General features: G+C 36.9%; 1 protein-coding gene across 1 annotated transcript; it reads right to left on the bottom strand.

Moving 5' to 3' along the window:
• Nucleotides 1-1,880: 1,880 nt before the first annotated feature.
• LOC104086638 (uncharacterized) lies at nucleotides 1,881-18,274 on the bottom strand. The gene is made up of 5 exons (XM_009590953.4): nucleotides 17,977-18,274; nucleotides 16,575-16,964; nucleotides 5,973-6,511; nucleotides 5,801-5,861; nucleotides 1,881-2,543 (listed from the first exon to the last, which is right to left on the bottom strand). Exons 2-5 carry the CDS (start codon nucleotides 16,945-16,947, stop codon nucleotides 2,095-2,097), a joined length of 1,422 nt encoding a protein of 473 aa, XP_009589248.1. The 5' UTR covers nucleotides 16,948-16,964; nucleotides 17,977-18,274; the 3' UTR covers nucleotides 1,881-2,094.
• Between the last annotated feature and the right edge of the window lie 4,873 nt (nucleotides 18,275-23,147).

Below are 23,147 nucleotides of genomic sequence, written 5' to 3'. Positions count from 1 at the left end.
TTTATATTCTCCGACGTTGTCTAGGTTTTCCGACGACTTAAGTTCAAATCTTGCCTATTTTTCAGCCCATATTAGAATGAAAAATCTGATCCCTTCTCTTTCAATCACGATCTCATTAGGTATCTTTCTGCCATCACCATCAATTTGTACTCTGGCCCACTTGAGATGGTTTTTGAGATCAGTTTCTTCTTCAGTAGCTATCCATCCCCCGCAGAGATCTCCTATTTCTTTGAAGATCTTTTGTGACCACAGATGCAGGGGAATCCCCATGGCTCTAATCCAGCAGGTTTCCACTAATTGAGAGTTTGCAGCCAACATTGTAGTTCCACGATTCCAGATGAAACTTGAACTTTTTCCATCTCCATTCTCCTTGAAGAATCTGCTCAGCCATGTATCTATTCGGAAATTCGAATAGAAACATGTTACCGGTCATCTCATACATGTTGACACCAAAGGCTTTGTTCCATGAAGCAGTAGCCCATCACCTTATGTCTGGTAATGAGGGTCTCTCAGTGATTTCCTTCCTAAAGTACCCAATAATGCATCTTTTCAGCAAACCAGTGTCCTCAATTCTGGGTGGTTCCAAAATAGAGATATCTCTTTTTTGTGCTGACATTTGCCTCTCGGAAAGTATTGGATTACCATTTAATCTCCTTAACTGCTTTGACATAAGGGTAGTTATCCACCGTGTTTCTGGGTGGTACTGTGACATTCAGCTTGGGGGCATAATAAATGAATCTTTCTATCTTAAATGCTATGTCTTTCCAGCCTGCATTCGAGGCCAACTCTGGGATAATAATGACTGATCTTCCTTCTCCCTTTAATGACAAAATACTTATATACCTTCCATGGGCATTGAATTTCCTAGTACAGAAATATTCTGTCAGTTGGTCCTTATTTTTCCATCTCTTTACTAAATTCTTGTGATCTTTCGATGCTTCTTTAAGTACGTAGCAAATCCATTCCATTGTCTTTCTGCCCATGGATGAGCGTCTCATCATATTGCGACTTCTCTCCACCCATTCAAACCATATGTCTTTGTTGGAATTCCATCTGGTGATATCGAAAGATTTGAAGCCGGCATTGAAGTATATCCTGTTTTCTCCCATATTAGTGCTAACTTTTGCTTAGGTTATGTGAAAAGGGAGGTTTGGTAGTAATCACAGTGGGTGAATACTGATTTAGAAGAAAGAAATGATTGATTCCGCCGGAATCTAATGTTTAATGGCCGGAAAAAGAAAGAGACGTCGGAATTTGGTGAAACTGAAACAGGGAGGCTCGAAAAATCCTCGCGAGGAGGCTGTCTGAAGAAAAAAGTTTGAAAAGTCGCCGGGAAAAGCCACACGCGCCGACGCGTGGCTGAGATCTCGCTGGAAAAGCACGCGAGTTGGTCGCACGTGAGGGCTCGTTTGCCGGTTAACTTCACTGGGGTTTGGACGCAGAAAGCTTGGCTCTTGGTGGTGGTGATGTAGTCTTAGGAAGAAGAAGGGAGAGTAGAGTCACGGGAAGCGTGCCTGGGAGCATTTCTCATTTCCTAGAATGCACCTTTCCCGTTACATTATTAGATGTCATGTTTTAAGTTACTTGAGCTTCTAAGTAGCGTATAATAGATTATGAAGCATATCTATCTATCTATCTATCTATCTATCTATATATATATATATATATATATATATATATATATATATAAAATATTACAGTATTTATTACATATAAAATAGTTTTCTTCATTTTTTTATACAATTTTACATATTTATAAATATTTACTGTAATTATATTATTTTATAAAATATTAAAAATTAAATATCTATGGAGCTTATGCTCCGTGCCTCAGGTCATACGCCTCGTCTTACGCCCACGCCTTCTCAGCAACAAAAATCTACTCTAATTTTGAAAGATCAAGATAAATCTGATTTTATGGAAATGTTAACATATGGACTAATAGTAATGTCCTCTATCTGAAAAAACAATATACATGGGCCTAATAGTAGCGCAACTGTTACAAAGAAATAACTCTGAGGCTCGGAACAAAATTTTGGCATAACATGATCAGGGCAGGGCGTATTTGTTGTAGATACAAAGGGCAGAGCTTGCTTAAGACGATTCTGTTTCTAGACCAAAGTAATCCTTGAGTATTTGCTTCGAAGTTGTTCCAAATCCATTTTGCACTTGTTTCATGTCCTTGAGTTTCGAAATTTCTCTCTTTATTTGGTCTACTCTTTTCAGGACAACATCAAGTAAGGTATCTGTTTCAACCATTGATGTATGGCTTGATAGATCTGATCTTTCCTTGTCAAGCTGTTCGTATAGATTCATGATATAGTTCTTTTGAGCAAAGAGCTTTTCCTCAGCAAGTCTGTACTCAAATTCTTGAGACTTCCTCAATGCCTGCAGTGTTTGATCAATCTCATCCTCAAGCTTAAGGGATTCGATGCGATGGTCAAAATTTGAAGTCATCTTTTGTGGTGATGATCTTTCGTTAAGAATTGACTCTCCATGGTATGTAGACACACATATTCCGGTGTCATGCTGAGATGTTCCTCCTACCATCAAAAGAAATTTACATAAGTGGAAGCTTTAAAGAGATCTTAATAACACTGAATGCAGCTTTGCAAGGAGGAGAGATATTCGAACAGAAAGCTCTTGAACATAGTTACTAAGTCGACTAAATGCTCTTCCAATGAAAAGATAAATCTCAGCATGCACAAACATCAACAAGAGATATACAAAAAAGAAAAGAAAAGAGTTCATATAAATTAAGATGACAATATGTTTCATATATCTCAAAACTCGTTCAGTATATTGTGTCGGAAAATAAGCCTTGATGGTACTCATGACTCCAAAACGATGAGTTATGCACATCGTTCATACTTTAAAACGAGTAATTTGTAGATAGACTACAAGCAAATAAAGAAGAGCCAAAGAGTAACTAGCTTAGTGTAGTTAAAAACACATGTAAAGCTGAAGCTAGGTGCAGTGTAGGATGGACGTTTTGTCTTCAATCAGGTAGCATTTTGGTGCAAGCACCAAAGCGCTCAAGTGTACACTACATGATGAATATAACTGGAAACGGGATTTATTAATAAGAAGACAATATGAATGAGTATATTAGTTAAAAATATTAGGAATAGATTTATTTAGTATAAGAAAATAATCACTGAATCTGACTGAGGTAAGACATTCAATGATTTGAAATAGAACTTAAAACTGAATATTTGCAATGAATCTAGAAATCAGCTCCGTAAGAAGCCCCCGTCTTTTAAGATCTAAAACATCCTAAATGACATCAGAAACCAAACATGGAATGAACTGACAAAGGATTCTGAAAGTCATATAGACAGTTTAAGCACTGACCTAGGATTCTGAAAATACCAAAGAGAGAGAATCCAGTGAACACGACCTACTGCCAACATCATTAAGGCATGACTGAACTTCATGCTCAACAACAGGAGCACAAGAGCAATAAACGACACGAGCACGGCTAGGGGTTCCCGCCAAACATCATGCCAAGAGAGCATTGGATGCCAATGGAAGGTCCCAAGTGAAGACTAAGTCTGTTTGAGGAAGGATTTGGAGATGGCAGAATTTGCAAAGGTTGTGCGACCGCACTATAGGAAACCAACCTCACAGCAATTCAGAATTCAGGATGTGCAGAATTCGTGAAGGTTGTATGATGACCGCACACTATGCCCACAACCACATGCACCAGGGTACGGATTTAGGAGTTCATTGGACCACATATTTAATTCGTGAAGGTTGTATGGCCGCACACCATGCCCTCAACTACACGCACCAGGTCCGGATTTAGGAGTTCATTGTTTTAAGGCTCATTTCAGGTATTAACCTAATGGGTTTGTTTGCTTAGTTATCCTAGACTATAAATAGGTGTTTAGTGTTTACAGCTTAAAAAGGAGACAATTAAAGATTATTAATGAATATTGAGTCCTGAAGCTTTACCAAGAAATATCACGTAGTGAGTTGAAAGACTATAACGTCCCCGTGGAAGTGGGGAGGACTTGGAGTGAAAGACCTTAGGGTGTTCAATAAACTTTACTTGATAAATGGTTATGGAAATTTGGGATAGAGGAACATGCTTTTTGGAGGAGGTGGTTGCAAAAAAGTATGGTACCATTTATTTGGGAGGGGGAGGGGGATTGAAGGACTAGAAGTATCACATTTTCATTTGGGTCCAAGCTTTGGAGGAGGTGGTTGCAAAAAGTATGGTACCATTTATGGGGGGTGAAGGACTAGAAGTATCACATTTTCATTTGGGTGCAAGCTTTGGAGGAGTATTATGAACGGATGGGAAGCGTTCCACAGCCAAATTATATCAAGGTGGGTGATGGAAACAGAATTAGATTTTGGTGACACAAGTGATGAGGAGAGAACGTTTTGAGATTTGTCTTTCCAATTTATACAAAATTTCTAGCCAAAAAGAATTGACAATGCAACAGACTCAAAGGATACATAAGGAGGACGTTGATTTGGGATCTTACATTCGGAAGGAATCTACAAGATTTGGAGATGGGTGAACTCCAAAGTTTAGTAGAATTAATCTACAAACAGAACACATTGCATGCCATGCATGATAAGTGGAGATGAGAGACGGGCAAAGATGGACAGTTCTCAATTGTATCATATTACCAGAAACTTTTGGTGATGGATAAAGTGGAGGCTCGCCAATTTTGCTTACATGTAGAAGACTCTAGGTTGATAATTTTCTGTTCATATTTATGCTTCAGTTGCAAGATGTCTTTGGAATTTGTAAACAATGTAAAGCACAGAAATAGGCAAACACAAAGAGAATAATGCATGCACATACATATCTATTCGTGCATTTATATACACTAGTCTTAGTGTACGCGCATTGCACGTGTACCCTATATCAAAGAAAATATTTTTTTGTAAAAATAATAAAATGATACTTAAAAAGTTGTATTTGTGTTACAAAATAAAAATTACTAAAAAAAATTGCAAGAACCTGAAAATAATAAATGTTAATCATGTTTAGAATTTTTCGAATCCACTATTCTTCCTCCAGTTTTTTTCCCGTAATTGCTTCATTGTACAAAAACGTTATAAGAGTAGTATTTGATTGAAAGGTAAAAAGGTCGTTCGACTTTACATGAGGCCTAGCTAAGTGCGTGCGTTTATTTCATATTAATTTTACAAAATCAGGGTCTGATAGTTTACCAACAATTAAAAAGTCTTTACCCACATTTTACTCAATTTGTGAGAATGCTAAAACTTGTACCCTTATCCTAATCATGCATTAGTAATCACACAATCAGAACTCGACAAATACTGATGGCAGAAAACTTTTATAAAGAACATAGAGATCGCAACAATTCTTTTTGAACGTGGAGTTGTATGAACTTGCACCACTCAAGAAGAAATCAAGTTAAAAGAATGCTAGGATTATCAATAGATGGAAAGTCAAATAATATATGGTGTCAAAGTCCAGTAAAATCTTATTGATTTTAAAGTTCTAAATTTTAGGATTTCCTACATAGTGTAAATAAGAAAAAATTTAATGACTAAAATTTTAGTCCATTTCAAAGTCCTAAATATTAGGGAAAAAATCAAATGACTATTTTGTCCAGTGTGAACTCTATTTTAAAGGGGTAAAAAAAACAAACAACATTACGCTAAAGTCTTCGTACTTTTAATATAGTATACATTCAATAGTGACAACACAAGAAGCATGTACCCACATAAACAGATAACTCGGGCAGGTATAGATACATGAGCCAAAGGGAAAAGTGACACAAATAAGAATTAAAAAAGGCAGAGAAGGTACCATTGGTGTCCATGAATTCTTCTTCTTTGAACACATCTCTAATGCAGGTTCCCTTGTGAAGCTGATACAAGATATCATAATGGTCATTCTGGTCAATTGGAAACCCCATAAAGGCAAAAATAAACATCTTGACAAACAGAGTACCGTTCATCTACCTCTCAGTCAGCTATACCTTTGCCATGGCCGATTTAAGATGATGCAACAACTGTTTTGCATTTGTTTTTCGTGAGCCACGCAGAATGCAAATGCCAACACTCAAAATCTTCTCAATGTCATCACGAGAATCAATTGATCCACAAATGTTTAGAAGCTTCATGACATGTGAGACCAAATCAGTTCTTGAATCACAGCGTCGACAAAAATACTCTGCATCCAATCCGATGCTTCCTCCAACTGTCCCAGCCATATAAGCTCGTAGAGCGCAGTCTATATGGGCTATGTGTCCACAAATGTAACCATCAACACCTGTTGCTTCACACCTAATGTAACTATACCCACCATAAGCAGAACTAATAGTTTTACAACAAAGAATACAACAACAATCTCGGCAAAAACCAGGCTCACTGCAACAAAGGTCACAAATCATGGTCTCTGGACTAGGATTCTCTGCTACTAAACTGGCACACACACTGTTACCAGCCTTACAACTGCTGCTTCCAAAATGAGAATCAGGTTTCATGCCTGAAGATGTGACCTCAGCATACCAGCCACCTATAATTTTCAGACAAAGAAGTCAAATTTGAAATCATGTCACAAATAACTCGTTCAAGCACAACAAGAAACACGAAAAGATTTGCAATCCACTGACAGGCGACAGCATTCAAATTTATAATCAAAGAGGAAATTCACTCAAAATGAGAATTTCGAAGATGAGCTAAAGAAATAGATCTTTATGAGCTTACTAGTTAGTTGTAATGGAGAGAAGGTATGAAATTTAAAAAAGTAGCTTCATGCACATCCTCAAAGTGAATTTAAAGCTCCTCAAAATTAATCAAGTTTTTTAGGTTTCAACTTTGAGAGATCTGCAACAGTGTATCAAACGGTGCCTTTAAAGTAAACACAATCAGTACAGAGGATTAAGCTAGATTGTATCAAGTTATATCAATTTTTGTGTAAAAAGATATATGCAAATGAGGCAGAAACTTGACTAGATTTCATAGAGTCCCTCTAAGAATAGAAGAGGGGCTATATTTTTGGCTCACTTGTACATAAAACCCAGCACTACCTTTGTATTGTTTCTGAACACAATTATTACCATTTCAAAAGAAAAGTAAACACAATCAGTTAAATTATCTGCCACGTATAAATGGCCACGCCAAATGTGGTATGGAAAAGAAGTAATTAACTACTCACTCCGCCCAAAAAATAATGACTTAACCCGTATAGAGTCAAAGCATCTATTTTAATATCAGTTCCTCAAATTTTTTTAAACATATATACATATTTGAGAACTATATAAAAGTACTCCCTCTATTCCATTTTTATGTGGCACCCTTTCCTTTAGGGCCTATTCCAAAAAGAATGGGATATTTGGATAGAATTTAACTTTATATTTCAATATTACCCGTAGGGGTTGTTTGGTTACCAGGTGGGATAGAATAGACAAGGGCTGGGATATCCCATGGAATTAGCTATCCCACCTTCTATATGGGATAGCTAATCCCATCATTTTAGTATAAAATTTATCACACCACTAGCTAATACTCATAACCAAACATGGGATAAATGCAATCTCATATTCTATCTCGAGATTAGCATCCTTATCCTGGTAACCAAACAATCCCTTATTGACATGCTTTTGTAATAACAGGAATGCCATGGCTTGTTTAGAACTATAAGTTTCAAAAGTTTTTTTTCCTTTTTCGGAACTCTGTGCTCAGTCAAACACTGCCACATAAAATGAAACAAAGGCAATACAAGGTAAAAACCAAAGTCAATGAAAAAGTTTTTGACTCTGTAAATAAAAGTGTCACATAAAATGGACGGAGGAGCATTAGTTTGCCCTTCTTGCTTGGAAAGACTTCATCCTAGGATTCTCTTATCCCTTGTTCGCTTCAACCACCTTTTAGCGTGTGTGAGGCATACTAGTAACATTTCATAAGGGAGATCATAGCAGTCGCTTTGTTGAAATTTAAACAAAACTTGTATGTGTAAATTTTCCAGAGAGTACAAGTGATAAAAAGAAATAAATACCAACCTTATTACTCGTCATGGTTTCAGTCCAACAATTTATAGTACCTTATTTGAAAAATGTTTAACTCCCATGTACAAAGTATAGGCAGCAAAGGAGGACGATTGCAGTAGCTTCACAATCAATACAAAAATAAACTAATTATGAGAATTCTTTGAAGAATGAATGGGCCTAAAACGAAATGAATACAGATGATTCATATAACTGACCCCCCCCCCCAAACTATAAAATAAAATCCCAGGTGAAGGTTAAAAATGTTCTCTCTAACTTTCCTCTTTGACTTGGGAAATATGCCTTTTCTTTCTCTCCTTTTGATACTCACTCCGGCTAAATTAGATTTTATTATAGGGTAACAAATGTTTTTCATCTCGGGGGACAAATCTATTAAACTTATTAACATTAGGGATGCTCAGATTAGATGGTATTCACTCATCGAAAAACGCAACTGTTTTACAAGCAGAATTAGCATCGATAAAAAGAATCTACGACGGGTTTGTGACGCTATGAAGCAAGCATCAAGTCTTTATAGAAGATAGGGAAGAACACAACAACCATATCTTTACCGAGTATATATCAAATTACATCTATGACAGATTTGTGAGTAAAAAGAAACATGTGGCGATCATTCTGGAGGCAGAATAGAATACAACAAAGGCTGGATTGACATTGCTAAGAAAATACTTCGGTTCTTAGGAAGCCACAACAATCCTGGACCAAGACGGCCACAATCTCCATCACTAAAAACCTACTTTGAGGCCGCAAGAATAGAAAGCTAGCTAGCTATTCCAATGGCCCCATCAACAAAGTTTGAAGATGTCACACACCCACACTCTGGATGCCTGATAGCGATCTCCGATGATCCATTTTAAAGTATCCCAAATACAAAAATCATACCGAAATGGTTCCTCAGCATATGGAAAATGAGTGCAGGACTCAAAGATACTAATAGATCACAACCGCTTTCTGTTTGAGTTTCCATCAAGACATAAGGTTGTTGGAATCAGCGTACGGAATTGGTTTTGGATGGTAGACATTTGCATCTGAATAGTTGATGTTCGGCCAAAAGCATGTATTTTTGTATATGAATCGCCTCACATTTTGCTCTATTCGTTGTTGTTCTAATGTGTAATTTCAATGAGTTGAGCTACTTTTTTATGTTTATATGTGCAGGAATCAATTGAAAGTGATTTGGAAAGTTTGCATGCAAAATGAAGTAAAAACGGAAGAATTTGGAGGAAGTACTGAGTTTGGTGCCCAAGCTCGCGCCAGGCACCAACCAAAACGCCGTTGACAGCAGGCTAAAGAGTTCACTGTTCAGCTTCGCGCCAGGCGCCAAGCGAGACGGTGAAGGGCGGATTTTGTCCTAATTCGGTTGGGACTTGGTGATTTCAACCCTACACGCCCCCAACGTGTATAAAAGGGATTCTAAACCTAATTTGGAGGGGATCAGACATACTTTTGGGAGGAGAACACACAACTTTGGAGGGAGAACGCAAACCACGCTTGGAGGAAGCTTCTAACTAGTTTTTCTTCTCTTCTCTTCTCTTGTTTTAATCTCATATTTATTAGTTCTAGAGTTGTGGGTGCTACATGAACGTTGTAGTTTGAAGCTTGGATTGTTCTTATTATTTCATCATATTGGTTTATTTATTCAATCTTGTGCTTAATTATTTGATTGTTTGATCACCAATTGAATACTATCTACGAATCTAGGATTGAACTCGTGAGAGGAAATTCTAGATAGCATATAAGATTGAGTAGAGCAAGATCTTGAACCTGAATATCGGGAACAGATTTGCGGTTAGGATAGGGATATACCTAATCGCGTTGCTTGGTTACTATACGGGAATTATTAATGCGTTCTTGCTAATCCTAATTCCATAAGAATATAGGCGTTAGGTTAGCTTGAATAGGTGAGTAGTACTTCGGGAGAATACTATGAGTAATATTAACCATCAATCAATAAACCAGATAAATTAATTAGATAATTTAAGTGAAAAACTCAATGGGATTGTTAGCTAACCCATAACTCTAGAATATCGGATCCCATTGAATTCGTGTCTAATTTCGCCAACTTGTTTCTTTTAATCTCTTAGTTTGTTACTCTAGATTAGTTTTAGTTAAATATTCATACTTTAGGATTCGCTTGAATAGATTAATTATTCGGGTTTAATTTAGTTGATAGTTAATCACAAGTCCATGTGGGTACGATATATGGACTTACAATCCTATATTACTTGTCGACCACGTATACTTGCCTGTATGTTTGGAAGCAACAATAGTGGATGCCAAAAGTTGGTACAATCTCTACTGACAGTAGGTCGAAAGTTTTCTGGGTTAAAACATTTGGCATTCCTCTCCATGCTATCGAAGATAAGTGTGTTGGCTACGTTGGAGCAGATGAAGATTCAAAGAATAGAAAACCTTTTGTCTGGGCTCGATAATGCATTAGGAACCCCGGTAAGCAACTTCGAGCGAAGATGGGAATAGAATTGGGGGATTGAGATCTGAAATCTCGATAATGGCAGAACCCGGCCATCTCTAACATCGATCTAACAATGCACAGAACCTATTGCAGTAGTGAGGCCAACAGAGAAGCATGTAGGTTTTGAGAATTCGAGCCTTGCGCAGGTCAACAAAATTGTGTTTAATAACCAGCCAATGGGTTTACACATGAGGGGGGCAACTTTTGTTCTAAGAGACCCAGCAATACCAATTCCAAAACAGAAGACCCAGGTCCGACCCAATAAAGGCAAATCTGCATTGGGCTTTTACAATAGGTATTATTCAAGTGGCCGAAAACACAAGAAACATAAAAAGGTCCAATAATGCTACTAAATGGAAAGTTGTAGGGAATAAAAATGACCTTTGTCTTCTAAAGGGACACTAGATAGAACTTTAGAATTATTTTGATCCCCTCCCCGTGGAAATCTAAGCTTCTGGCTGAGATTTTGTGTAACCTCAATTACTCCAAATTTGAATTTGAAAAAAGGAAGTAGTTGGCCGGCGGCCGCTCAACTGTTCGAGCGCAATGCAGTGGTTCCATGCATAGGGCCAATGAAGTAATAAGCAAAGCATCTCATTCCCACTCTGATGTCGACGATGAAGTTGGGCCACTCACAGTGCCCTCTACACCACAATTGTTTCTATATATAGAATCATCTAAGGTGCGACCCATAATCAGACTTCTCCACTCAGTCTCTTAATGAATTTCTTCCTCTTCCATGGCACGATGAGAGGATCTTGCATGCAAGTGGTGAACAAACCAGCAAAGGTTGAAGCATCAAGATGGATCAAAATTGCGATGGTGAAAGCATGTAAAGCATTTGGGGTAACCGCTACCGTTTTCGAACATAAGATCTTGGGAATTATTTTAAGAATACAAAAGAGAGATGGCTTAACTGCTGCAACACAACAACAGCACCAAGCCAAGACAGCTGCAAGCCCCCCAAAAGGGAAGAATAAAAGGGAAATAGAACTTGAGAAACTAGTTTGAGATCTTCAAGAGGGCAGCGACAAAGAAGATAGTGGTAGACTAGCAGGTCACAAAAATCTCTTTTCATGTAAAGGTCAAAATCCCAAGTTGGAATCCGCAAGGTCTCAATGACAACAATAAAAGTACTTAGGAGTCTCTAATCTGTAAGTGGAGAGTGCACATCTTTTGTCTTCAAGAAACCAAAATTGAGGATTGGAACAATTCTATAATCAGACAATTAAGGGGCAACAGATGGGTATCATGGGGTGAACTCAAGGCTTGTGGAAGTATGGGAAAATTATAATTATGCGGGATAAAGGGTTGTGACACTGAGTTGATACTCAGACAAGGAACTTCTCAATCACTTGCAGATTTGAAAGTCTAACTGAAGATTTCAAGTGGGCTTTCACATGGGTGTATGGTTCTCATTCCAATCACGAAAGGAAGGAACTTTACAATGACTTGGCAACAGATAGGGGCTTATGGTTTGATCAATGGGTAATTGTGATTTGTGGAGATTTCAACGTATACAACTATGAAAGTGAAAGACTAAGTTGTACTAGAAAGACTAGTGCAATGAATAATATCTCAAACATAATATTAGAACTAGGCTTGGTCTCTTATTAAACGGAGCAGAATACACATGGTCAATAGGGAAGAACCTCCCACAAGCATCCGGAATTGACAGATTTCTGATTTCACTTGAATGGAGTGAAGAATTTAAAGTAGTGAAGCAGTTAGCAATGCCCAGGGTAATTTCAAATCACAAACCAATCATCCTCGAAAGGTGAAGACTCGAAACACACCTTCATACTTCAAATTTGAAATATGTGGACTCAAACTAAAGGCTTATGGAAATGGTGGCAATTTTACACCGTATTGGCTCCCCCCAGATTTTTATCTTATTTAGAAACTCAGATCCATAAAGAAGGACATAACAACTTAAAATAGATAAGAGTATGGAAAGTTAGAAAATGGAAGGAATAAGGCACTAGATGATTTGAGGCTCTTGGATCAAGTTGCTACTCTCTAGATGAAAAGCTGGAAGCTTTCAATTTAAGACTTGAACTTTATCAGATTGCACTAGCTGAAGAAATTTCTTGGAGACAAAAATCAGAGGCTTATGACTAAGAGAGGGAGACAGAAACACAAGTATTTTCGGAGGACATGCTAACTCTCAAAGGAGGAACAATTGCAGGACAAGCTCATGGTGGGAGAGGAATTAGTTGAAGATAAAGAGTAGATCAAACAAGAAATTCTGGATTACTACCTGGTTGTACAAGGAAAGGAATTCATGGAGACCCACAGCAGAGCTTAGGGGTTATCCTATCATCTATAGATGAAAAAGAAGGCCTGGAATCACCTTTTGAGAAATCAGAAATCCTAACAATCTTAAAGTCTTGTGCTCCTAACAAAGCACCAGGCTCTGATGGGTACACTATGACTTTTTTTCCAAAAGACATGGGACTCAATCAAAACAGATATCATGGAGGACCTTAATCACTTTCATCATAATTTTTATACGGTGAGATCCAACAACGCTTCCTTTATTGTCTCAGCTGCACATCAACATGCTTAAAAGCATTATCTATCTAGTTAGAGGTTCAAGACCCGGAAGAGTTGGAATCCTTTGATGCAAAACATGCTCCCTCTCCCAACATATCTAGGACTGCCTCTAGGAGCCAAATTCAAATCCATTACAATTTGGAATGAGGTCATTAAAAAAAGTGGAAAAGAGACTTGCAACATGGCAATTGCAATATCTCTCAACGGGGGCAGACTCACATCGATCAGTAGTGCCCTTGATAGAATTCTCACTTACTATATATCTATATGTCCTATGCCAAGCTCAGTACTAAAGCAGCAAAGACAGGCTAAGGAGAAGGTTCTTATGGGAAGGAAATAGTGAGACTCACAAATTCCGATGGATTAGATGGCCAAAAGTCATGCAGCCAAAATTTTCCGGGGACTGGAATCAGAAACCTTAAGCTTCAAAACAGATGTATGTTACTCAAATGGCTATGACGGCATGGACAAACTGAAACAGGATACTGTAAGGAGATCATACATGCCAAATATGGAACTCCTGAAGCCCTAATAAAAGTTCAGGAGCTTATGGAATTGGTCTATGGAAACATAACAGCAGTTTTCAAAATGATTTCTTTCAGAATACATCCTTAACAGTTGATAATGGTCTACATGCTAATTTTTAGAAAGACATGACTTGGTAATACAGCACTAAAAGATTCATACCTAGAATATACCATATTGCATGCTACTAGGATTCAAATACTGCCCAAAATATAGAAAACATCTGGGATCTGGTGTTTATAAGGAATCTTCATGATTGGAAATCAATGACTTGCTTGCTCTCCTAGCCAAACCGGAGGATTTCATGACGGAAGATCAACCACCCAACAGGATCATACAAGGAAATTCCAAAGAAGGGAGTTTACAACCAAAGAAGGTTACAGCCTTATGTTCTCCTAGAACGGAATGCTAGAGGATTGGCCTTGGAAACATGTCAGGAGGACCAGACAACCACTTAAAGTATCTTGCCTCACATGGACTTCCCTCAATGAAGCTTGTTTAACACAAGAAAACCCTTTTTTAACCCCTTCATAGGCTCCTCTATTTTGCTCTCTTGGTGACTCGAACCCAGAACCTCAAGGTTGGACGTGAAGGGTTCTTACCACTTCGGCAACCCTCTCTTGTCATACAAAGACAACCTTAGCAGTAAGGGTGTTCGTCGGTCTGTACGGTACGACACTTAGTCAATTCGGTTCGGTATTTTCGGTTCTTAAAATGCTACACCAATATCATACCTAATTACATTCGGTATGGTTCGGCTTTTCTCCTTTAGGTTTCGGTTTATTCAGTCCGGTAATTTCGGTTAATTCGGCTTGAATTTTAACTAGTGCATGAGTCATAGACTGTAATATTTTTAATTAAAGTACTCAATGAAAACATTCTAAGCTATACTCACCTGACTGTTGATAAAATCTTTGTCCAAAACAATCAAGTAACAACTAAGAGAAAAAAGGTACATAAAGGAATACATTTGATCATTGGAAATATCATGTTACTTACTTAGAGTTAATTGTTGAAATTAGAGAATACAACAAGGACTAATCCAACATATGCAACAACAATACAAGAGTAACGGAGTAAGAAACACCCTAAAACCGTTGAAATATTACGTGAAAATGCTTGACAACCTAGAGAGTAAGAATAGAATCTGCATCTTACCTTGTTCCTCCATTTTCCTAAAGAAGTACATGGGATTTAATGTCAACCTCAACATGAATGCCAAAAAAAGTATTGTGCAACTTAGTATGTTAATCAATAATATGTGTAATGTGTAACTTAGTATATATTTTGGTACGATACCGATATTTCAGTATTATTTTTTTAAATAACAAATACCATACCTAATACAAAATTATTTTAAAAACTTAAACCAAATCCAAAACACCGAACATATACCAAAATTTTCAATTTCGGTACGGTAATTCGGAATTTACCATATCATGCACAGTCCTTCTTAGCAGATGGAACAGTGTCTTAGTCAACAGATGCTACATGTGCCAACAAAGCTCAGAAAGTGTTAACTAATCTATTTTTTCACTACTCAGTTGTTGCTGATATCTAGTATTTCTTCCTTTTCATTTTTTGCCTATTTTGTGTCAGCCTCAGTACATCAAGGAAGGCTATATCAACATTTTTCGGAGAGTTGACAAAGTCATCAAAAGAATATGGAAAATGATCCCAACAATAATTTTTTGGTGTGTTGGAATGAAAGAAACTGGAGTTGTTCAGATGGAATCTCAACTCCAACGCATTCCCTGAAAACTAGATATTTAGTTCATTTGTTCAGTTGGAGCTCTCTTACCCCTAATAGTGCTGACAATTTTTGGACTTTGTTAGCTCCCAGATTCTAGCATAGACACTCTTGTAATAGAGCTAACATGCTTTTGTCTTCTGTAATCTGGCATCTTCCTGATGCCATTTCAATGATATATCATACTTCATAAACAAAAAAAATAGATTGTTTGATAACTTTAATTGATGGAAGATTAGCTAAGGCAAGAGACGATCGAACTATATGTGTATTACTCGTGTATAGTGTTCTAATGAGCTAATGAACTAGACACCATTTTTCTAAAGAAAAACTAATGAAACAATGACTTTTTTTTCCAAAATAATTTGTTGTTAGTATAGATATATATATATATATATATATTTAATACTCACTATGTCCCATTTTACGTGCACAATTTTCTTTTAATTTGTTCCAAAAAGAATTGCACCTTTCTATATTTAGAATCAATTTAACTTTAAACTTCTCATTTTTTCCTTAATGAAATAATTTTATAGTTACAAAAATATCTATGGGCATGTTTTAGACTATATGTTTCAAAAGACTTTCTTTCTTTCTTGCACTCTGTGCCGAGTCAAACAGTGTCACATACATTAGGATGAAGGGAGTATTAAAAGTTCTTTCTTAATTGATATATACTAACAAAAGTGGGTTGCTCTAGTGGTAAGCATCCTCCACTTCCAACCAAGAGGTTGTGAGTTCGAGTCACCCCAAGAGCAAGTGGGGAGTTCTTGGAGGGAAGGAGCCGAGGGTCTATCGGAAACAACCTCTCTACCCCAGGGTAGGGGGTAAGGTCTGCATACACATTACCCTCCTCATACCTCACTAGTGTGATTATACTAGGTTGTTGTTGTGTTAATTGATATATACATTTTCACCCATAGCCTCTCGAAAGTATATCAAGTATTCTAAAATTGGCATAATAGCATTGTTAAAGTTAAGCAAATATAAATAGGCTCCCCAATATAGAGAGCTCAGCAAACATGGCACAAAGCCCAAGACAAAGTTACATATGCAGAGGCTAGAGCTTAAGATTGGTACTTCCGTATAGGTGCTCCGAGTTGCATAATTTTGCCTTGAAAGTGGTTATTTTTCTTTTTGGGATAAGGTAATTTTCCCTTGAAAGTGGTGTAACCGCATTGAACTATGTATAAAAGTTTCTTACTAATTCCAAAAACAGAAGAAAATTCAACGTACTAAATGACCAAAAAGCCATATCAAATCCAACCTTTTAATAGTTTTGACGGAATCTTCCAACTGAATGATGCAAAGAATTCCTTGATATCTACGCTTGGAAACTCGGACCGGATGTATTGTTCCACTGAAAGCCTACTTGCGAAAGCATTTCGCTTTCCCCGAAGACGTTGTGGAAGATACAGATATCTATCAAGAAAGTAGCCAGCAGCTGCAATTCGCTTTCCCACCTTCCAGGCCCACTTGTCACCTGGGTTCGGCCAATCTGCAGGAGCATATGGTAAACCTTCGCCTGAAGCATTGACAGAAACAGGATAAAGGTAAAGTCCGTTTTTATTGGTACTAAGTGTATCTCCATTACATGCAGCAGGACTGTCAATCTCCACAGGATCATCGTTGGATGACATGTAGCTAGATGTTTTAACTGTGTAGATAGCCAAAGAAAAGAATATATCAGCTTAAAATCCAAGAAAGAAAAGGTTTGTTAAATTACAGTCTTACAGCAATGCATAATACTCGTTTAACCATCAAGCAGAAGAATGAAGAAGACATACCACAAGTCCAAATCAGAAAGCAAACACATTTTCTGATGATTAAAATAATAAAAAGCAGCTTAAGATTAAAAAGTCAAAGCGGGCACTTTTGCCTCTGTACAAAACGAGTTAGCTAATAATTGAACAAACGAAAGAATACGATAGCAAAGAACATAGATAAAAGAATAGTCCAAGGGATCTCCACAAAATCAATGTATCCAACTTGTCCTTAATTTTCTAGTCAGAAAGTGAACCTTGCAACTTGAAGCTACAAAAGTGACCCTGCCCGACAGAACAAATACAATCTTTAACGCACATTTCAAAACCATTAATTTCAATTTTATGTGTCCGACAGGAAGTACTCCTTTTTTTGATAGATTTGACTTTGTTAAGGTTTGCCAGTTGACTACAAGAACTTCCAGACAGTGATCATTACAGAATATCAGACAATGTATCTAATTTTCATTCTTCCCCTTATAATCGCAGCATCACATCCTTATGTTGGTGATTGACAAAATAAAGGCTCAAATTGGATCAATCTAATCTAAACAATGAGAAAAAAGAGATAGATTGAAACTTTTTTCACATTTTCGGTCTCTGAAGGAGTAGTGGCATGTGTCTCTAGCTCTAGAAAACCTTTACATATAGCCGACCAAGAAAGGTTTACTTTACATATAGCTGACCAAGAAAGCTTTACTTCAAATAACTATTTTGTCAAAAAATTGGCTTTATTTAATCCATTGGTTCAAACTTCAAAGGCTTCAGTCAGTTGTTCACAAACAACTTCTTTTACTTAAAAACAGTAAACACATGTAAATAAACTACATAGATAACAGCATTACTTTTCAAAGTTCACTACTTTAAACCATTATCAACAAGCTCACGGTGGATTCGAGAGTATACCTGAGAAAATTAAAGGTAGGCTAGGGTTTCCGAATTAAAAAAATGGTTGCCTGTGCCAACCGTAAGTCGAGGAATAAAGCCGATTCAGAGCAAATGTTTCATTACATATCTATGCATTAGCGTATACATACAGTGGAATCGTAGAATCACAGAATTCGGAATCGGAAACCCTACAACTCCCTTAGAGCTGAGGAATGTCGAGTTCCCCGAAAATGCGGCCGCCGGAGATTCCTTCCTAGTGCCCCGACAGCGTTCCAAAATTCAAGGCGATGACTAAGCAAATAAGAGGATTTTTGGCATTGTGCAAAAGAAATACACTCAATTTACAGCTTGTTCGGATAATTGGTATGCATTTACTAATGTATAGTATATTATTATATTTTATTATTGTGATGTATCTAATATTTTGATAAGATTAGTAATACAGTTATTCGGGAGATCACGGGCGTGGCTCCTTTTGACGAACCATCCAAACAGGTTGTTATGTGACACGTCCAATTTCGAGTTAAAATATGCAATGTTATTATATGTTTTCTAAATTTACTAGTCTTGGCAAATGTGCTCGATGAGCATAAAATATTAACAGTTCATATAAATTGTTATGAAATATAGCTTAAAATAACAATATAAAATAAGAAAATAAGTAATAGAATAAAAGAAGGAGAGATAACTTTCTTATTTCAAAAGTGTTCAAGTGTATCCCATATCACATTTCAAGTCTCTATTTATATTATTACACATAAGGTTACAAAAGGGTTGTCCTAAACATGACATTAACACTTGGGATTGTGGGAGTTACAATCATAATAGTGAGGAGTAGTGGGCGGTTATCTATATCATGGATGAAAGTAGTGGGACTAGTGGACATCCACATTTACTAATAATTTACAACACCCCCCCCCCTAGATGTCCAAAAATAGATAATATGCCTCGTCAAAATCTTACTAAGTAAATATCATGTGGAAAAAAATCACGAAAAAGAGTACACATATCTGTAATACGCTTTGTTTGTTGCCTCGTTAAAACCCTTACTAGGAAAACTGAGTGAGACAAAACCTAGACTAAGGGAAAAAAGAGTACAACGCGTAACTTACTTTCCATCATGAAAACATCGCTTTATGCATTCTAATCTTCTATCTCAACTTCTCAAATGTTGTGCTTGGTAATGCCTTAGTGAACAGATCAGTCAAATTATCACATGAACGATTCTGGTAAACATTAATTCACCATTATGTTGAAGATCATGCGTGAGAAAGAACTTTGGTGAAATGTGCTTTGTTTAGTCTCATTTGATATATCCTCCTTTGTGTTGAGCAATAAAGCAGCATTTGTCTTTATATAGTGTAGTTGAATTATCATTTTTCATAGGAAACCACACATTTTCTGAATATGCTGAGCCATTGATCTCAACCAAATACACTCCTGACTTGCTTCACGAATGGCTATTATCTCAGCATGATTTGAAGAAGTGGCGGTAATTGTTTGTTTCATTGAACGCCATGATATATATATATATATATATATATATATACCTCCATATGTAAATAAATAGCATGTTTGAGATCGAACTTTATGTGAATCAGACAAATAGCCTGCATCTATATAACCGATCATTTTTTACTTGATTTCATTAGAATAAAACAATCACATATCTATAGTTCCCTGAAGATATCTAATTCTATGTTTAACACCATTCCAATGTCTTCTTGTTGGGGAGGAGCTGAATTTTGCTAATAAGCTTACTGCAAAAGTAATGGTCGGGTATTGTTGGCAAGATACATCAGTGCCCCAATTGCACTAAGATATGGAGTTTCATCACCAACAAGTTATTCATCATTTTCTTGAGGCTGAAATGGATCTTTATTTATGTCAAGCAATCTCACAACCACCGGAGTACTCAATGGATGTAAATTATCCATGTAAAATCGCTTTAAAACCTTTTCAGTGTATGTTGATTGATGGACACAAATTATATTTGTCACATGCTCAATTTGTAGGCCAAGATAAAATTTTGTCTTAGCAAGATCTTTCATTTCAAATTCTTTCTTAAAACACTCTATAGCCTTTGGAAGCTCTTTAGAAGTACCAATAATATTCAAGTCGTCAAAATACACAGCTATGATAATAAATTCAGATCTAGACCTCTTAATAAAGACACAAGGGCAAATAAGGTTATTTTTGTACCTTCCTTTAGCAAATACTCATAACGGCGATTGTACCACATTTGCCTTAGAAGCTTCAATCCGTATATGATTGTTTTTAGCTTTATTGAACAAGTTTTCATGGAACTTTTATATGCTTCAGGAAGTTTAAATCCTTCAGGGATTTTCATAAAAAAATTCATTGTCCAATGATCCATATAAATAGGTCGTGACAATGTCCATCAACCGCACATCAAGCTTTTCATGAACTGCCAGATTTATTAGTTATCTCAAGGTAATTGTATATACCACAGGAGAATACGTCACATATAATCAATGTCAGGCCTTTGCAAAAACCCTTGTGCCACAAGTTGTGCTTTATATCTTACGACTTCACCTTTCTAATTTCATTTTCACACAAAAACCCCATTAATACCTCACTGGCTTGACACCTTCAGGTATTCGAACTATAGGTTCGAAGACTTCACATTTTTCAAGTGAAGCCCATTTCTCTTAAATTGCATCTTTTCAGTTTGGCCAATCATTTCTCTATCTACATTCATCGACAGATATTGGCTCAAGATCCTCATCTTGTTGCATTACTTCAAATGCAACATTATCTGCAACATTTATGTCAATAATAATATTATTTTGGTTTCACCTTTTTTTCGTGGAGACATAACTTTTTGAGATCTCTTCATTTTCATTATTTTTAGGTACTTGAACCTCCCGTGAGGTCTTATCAATTGTTATGTCTTTATGCTCTTTTTTGAGAAATTGCCTCCATACTATGATCAACTTGATCATTTGCTCCTTTTCTTTTCAAGGATTCTTATTCTTAGAACCAATTAGTCAACCACATTTAAGGTGTGTCCTAGACTCACTTGCATTATCATATTGTTTAACTGGGACATCAACTCGAATTGGAGCAATTACAACTGGAATATGTAATTTAGTAACCCGTGGAAGGTCAGCAAATTCATCTTCCAATTAATTTACAACATTTTGCATATAAATTATCTTTTGAACTTTTTTTTCACGTTGATTTGTATGAGGATCTAAACGAGATAGAGTTAATGCATTCAAATCTATCTCTTTTTCCATATGTTTATTTTCTCCCCATGATATTGGGAAAACTAATGTCATGACCCCAAATTCCCTCCGCAGGATGTCATGATGCCACCTAGTCTCTAAGACTAGGTAAGACGATTGTTATAACAATTAAGCTAGTTCTTAACAATGGTAGTTTGAAATAGAGCTTAATATGATTACCGAAACAAGAGCGAAATGAGCCTACGCGGCAATAATCATAACAACCTCCCAAGACTGGTAATACAGAGTCACAAACTCTAGCTAGGTACATGGAAAGATCTCAAAGATCGAAATACAATACTGTTCAAATAACAAGTTGGTCGTATAATGAACGGAAAAGAACTCCAAGGGACTGCGACGATCAAGCAGCTCTACCTTGAATCCTCGCGATCAACAAGCTAACTCTGCCCGAGTCTGATATCTCTAATACCTGGCTCTGCACAAAAGTGTAGTATGAGTACATCAGTACACCATGGTCGATACCCAGTGAGTATCAAGACTAACCTCGGTGGAGTAGTGACGAGGTACAAGTCAAGACATTCACTTGACAGAATAACCTATGTAGTATATAAGTATAAAGCTAATAATGGAAAACAGAAAATCAGTAAATGGCAACAAGAATCAACAAGTGATATAAACAGTAAAGCAATAAGAACAACGTGAAGTATCGTTAAAACCGAATAAGAAACACAAATGACAACTAATTAATCAAGTCGTTATAACACAAGTTTCACAACGAAAACACTTCGTGATACATCATCTAATAATCATAAGTCATGGGTCTCAAACCACTATCCTATGTTCACGGCACCTTGTTCCCGCATTTCAAATCACAACCCCACGGACAACTCACGTGCCAATGTCTCAATCCGCTCGGCATGATCATAGGCTCACATTTACAATCCGCCTAGCGTGGTCACAAGCTCACAATAACAATCCGCCTAGCGTGGTCACATGCTCAATATCACAATACTCCTGGCATGGTCACAAGCTCAATATCAACATGAAAATAGATAATACAAGAACACATGTGCACGATAAATAAATGTCAAGTTTCATACTCCTGAGCTAGTATAAGTGGCATGCTACGGTGTATGCTTGTGCGAGTGTACTAATGCAGCCCAAGTCAACAAGTAATATCAAAAACATCGAGTAACTTATTGACGCAACAAAACAAGTCACGTAAGGTGTATGACATGCACAAGGAAAAATACACCATCACACAAAAATCACCAACACAATGTCCCCAAGCCATCACACAACATCACTTACATTGCCACCCGTATCACTCCGCCCTGACAATATCATTAGCCACCCTTATCTCTCTGATATCCACCCGTATCACTTCGTATAATAGACACCCTTATCACTCCGCCCAGACAATAACATTTGTCACCCTTATCTCTCTAATAGCCACTCGTATCATTCCATATAATAGTCAGCCTTATTACTCCACCCGGACAATAACACAATAGCCACCCTTATCATTTCATACATTCAACAACAGTGAGATGCCACCCTTATGTCCTGCATAACAACAACGGTGAAATGCCACCCTTATACTTCGCATAACAATAACCAAACCACACAATAATTCACAAATGCTAACATCACAATAACACGACGTATCAACTTGTAACACAAGTTCCCATAGGCCACAACCTTTCCAAAGATCCAACAATATCAATATTTCCACAACAAATAGCCCACGACTCAAATACAATGTATATAAAATCTCAATAACAACAAAACGAACGGGAAAGTAACTCACAAGGAATAACACCCCATTTAAACACAACTTCAATTTAAAATAGATTAATGACTTTCTATAACCTCAATTCCAAATAATTATTTAAGGATTATCTCGATAGTGAAAGTATTTTCATGAAATGGCAAACTTCGGATTCTAGTGTATGAATTAGGCTAACAATGAAAGAG

Source organism: Nicotiana tomentosiformis, chromosome 9 (assembly GCF_000390325.3).
Source record: "Nicotiana tomentosiformis chromosome 9, ASM39032v3, whole genome shotgun sequence".
NCBI classification, from domain to species: Eukaryota; Viridiplantae; Streptophyta; class Magnoliopsida; order Solanales; family Solanaceae; genus Nicotiana; species Nicotiana tomentosiformis.
The sequence above is the reverse complement of the archived record's forward strand: the minus strand, read 5'-3'. Positions and strand labels throughout refer to the sequence as shown.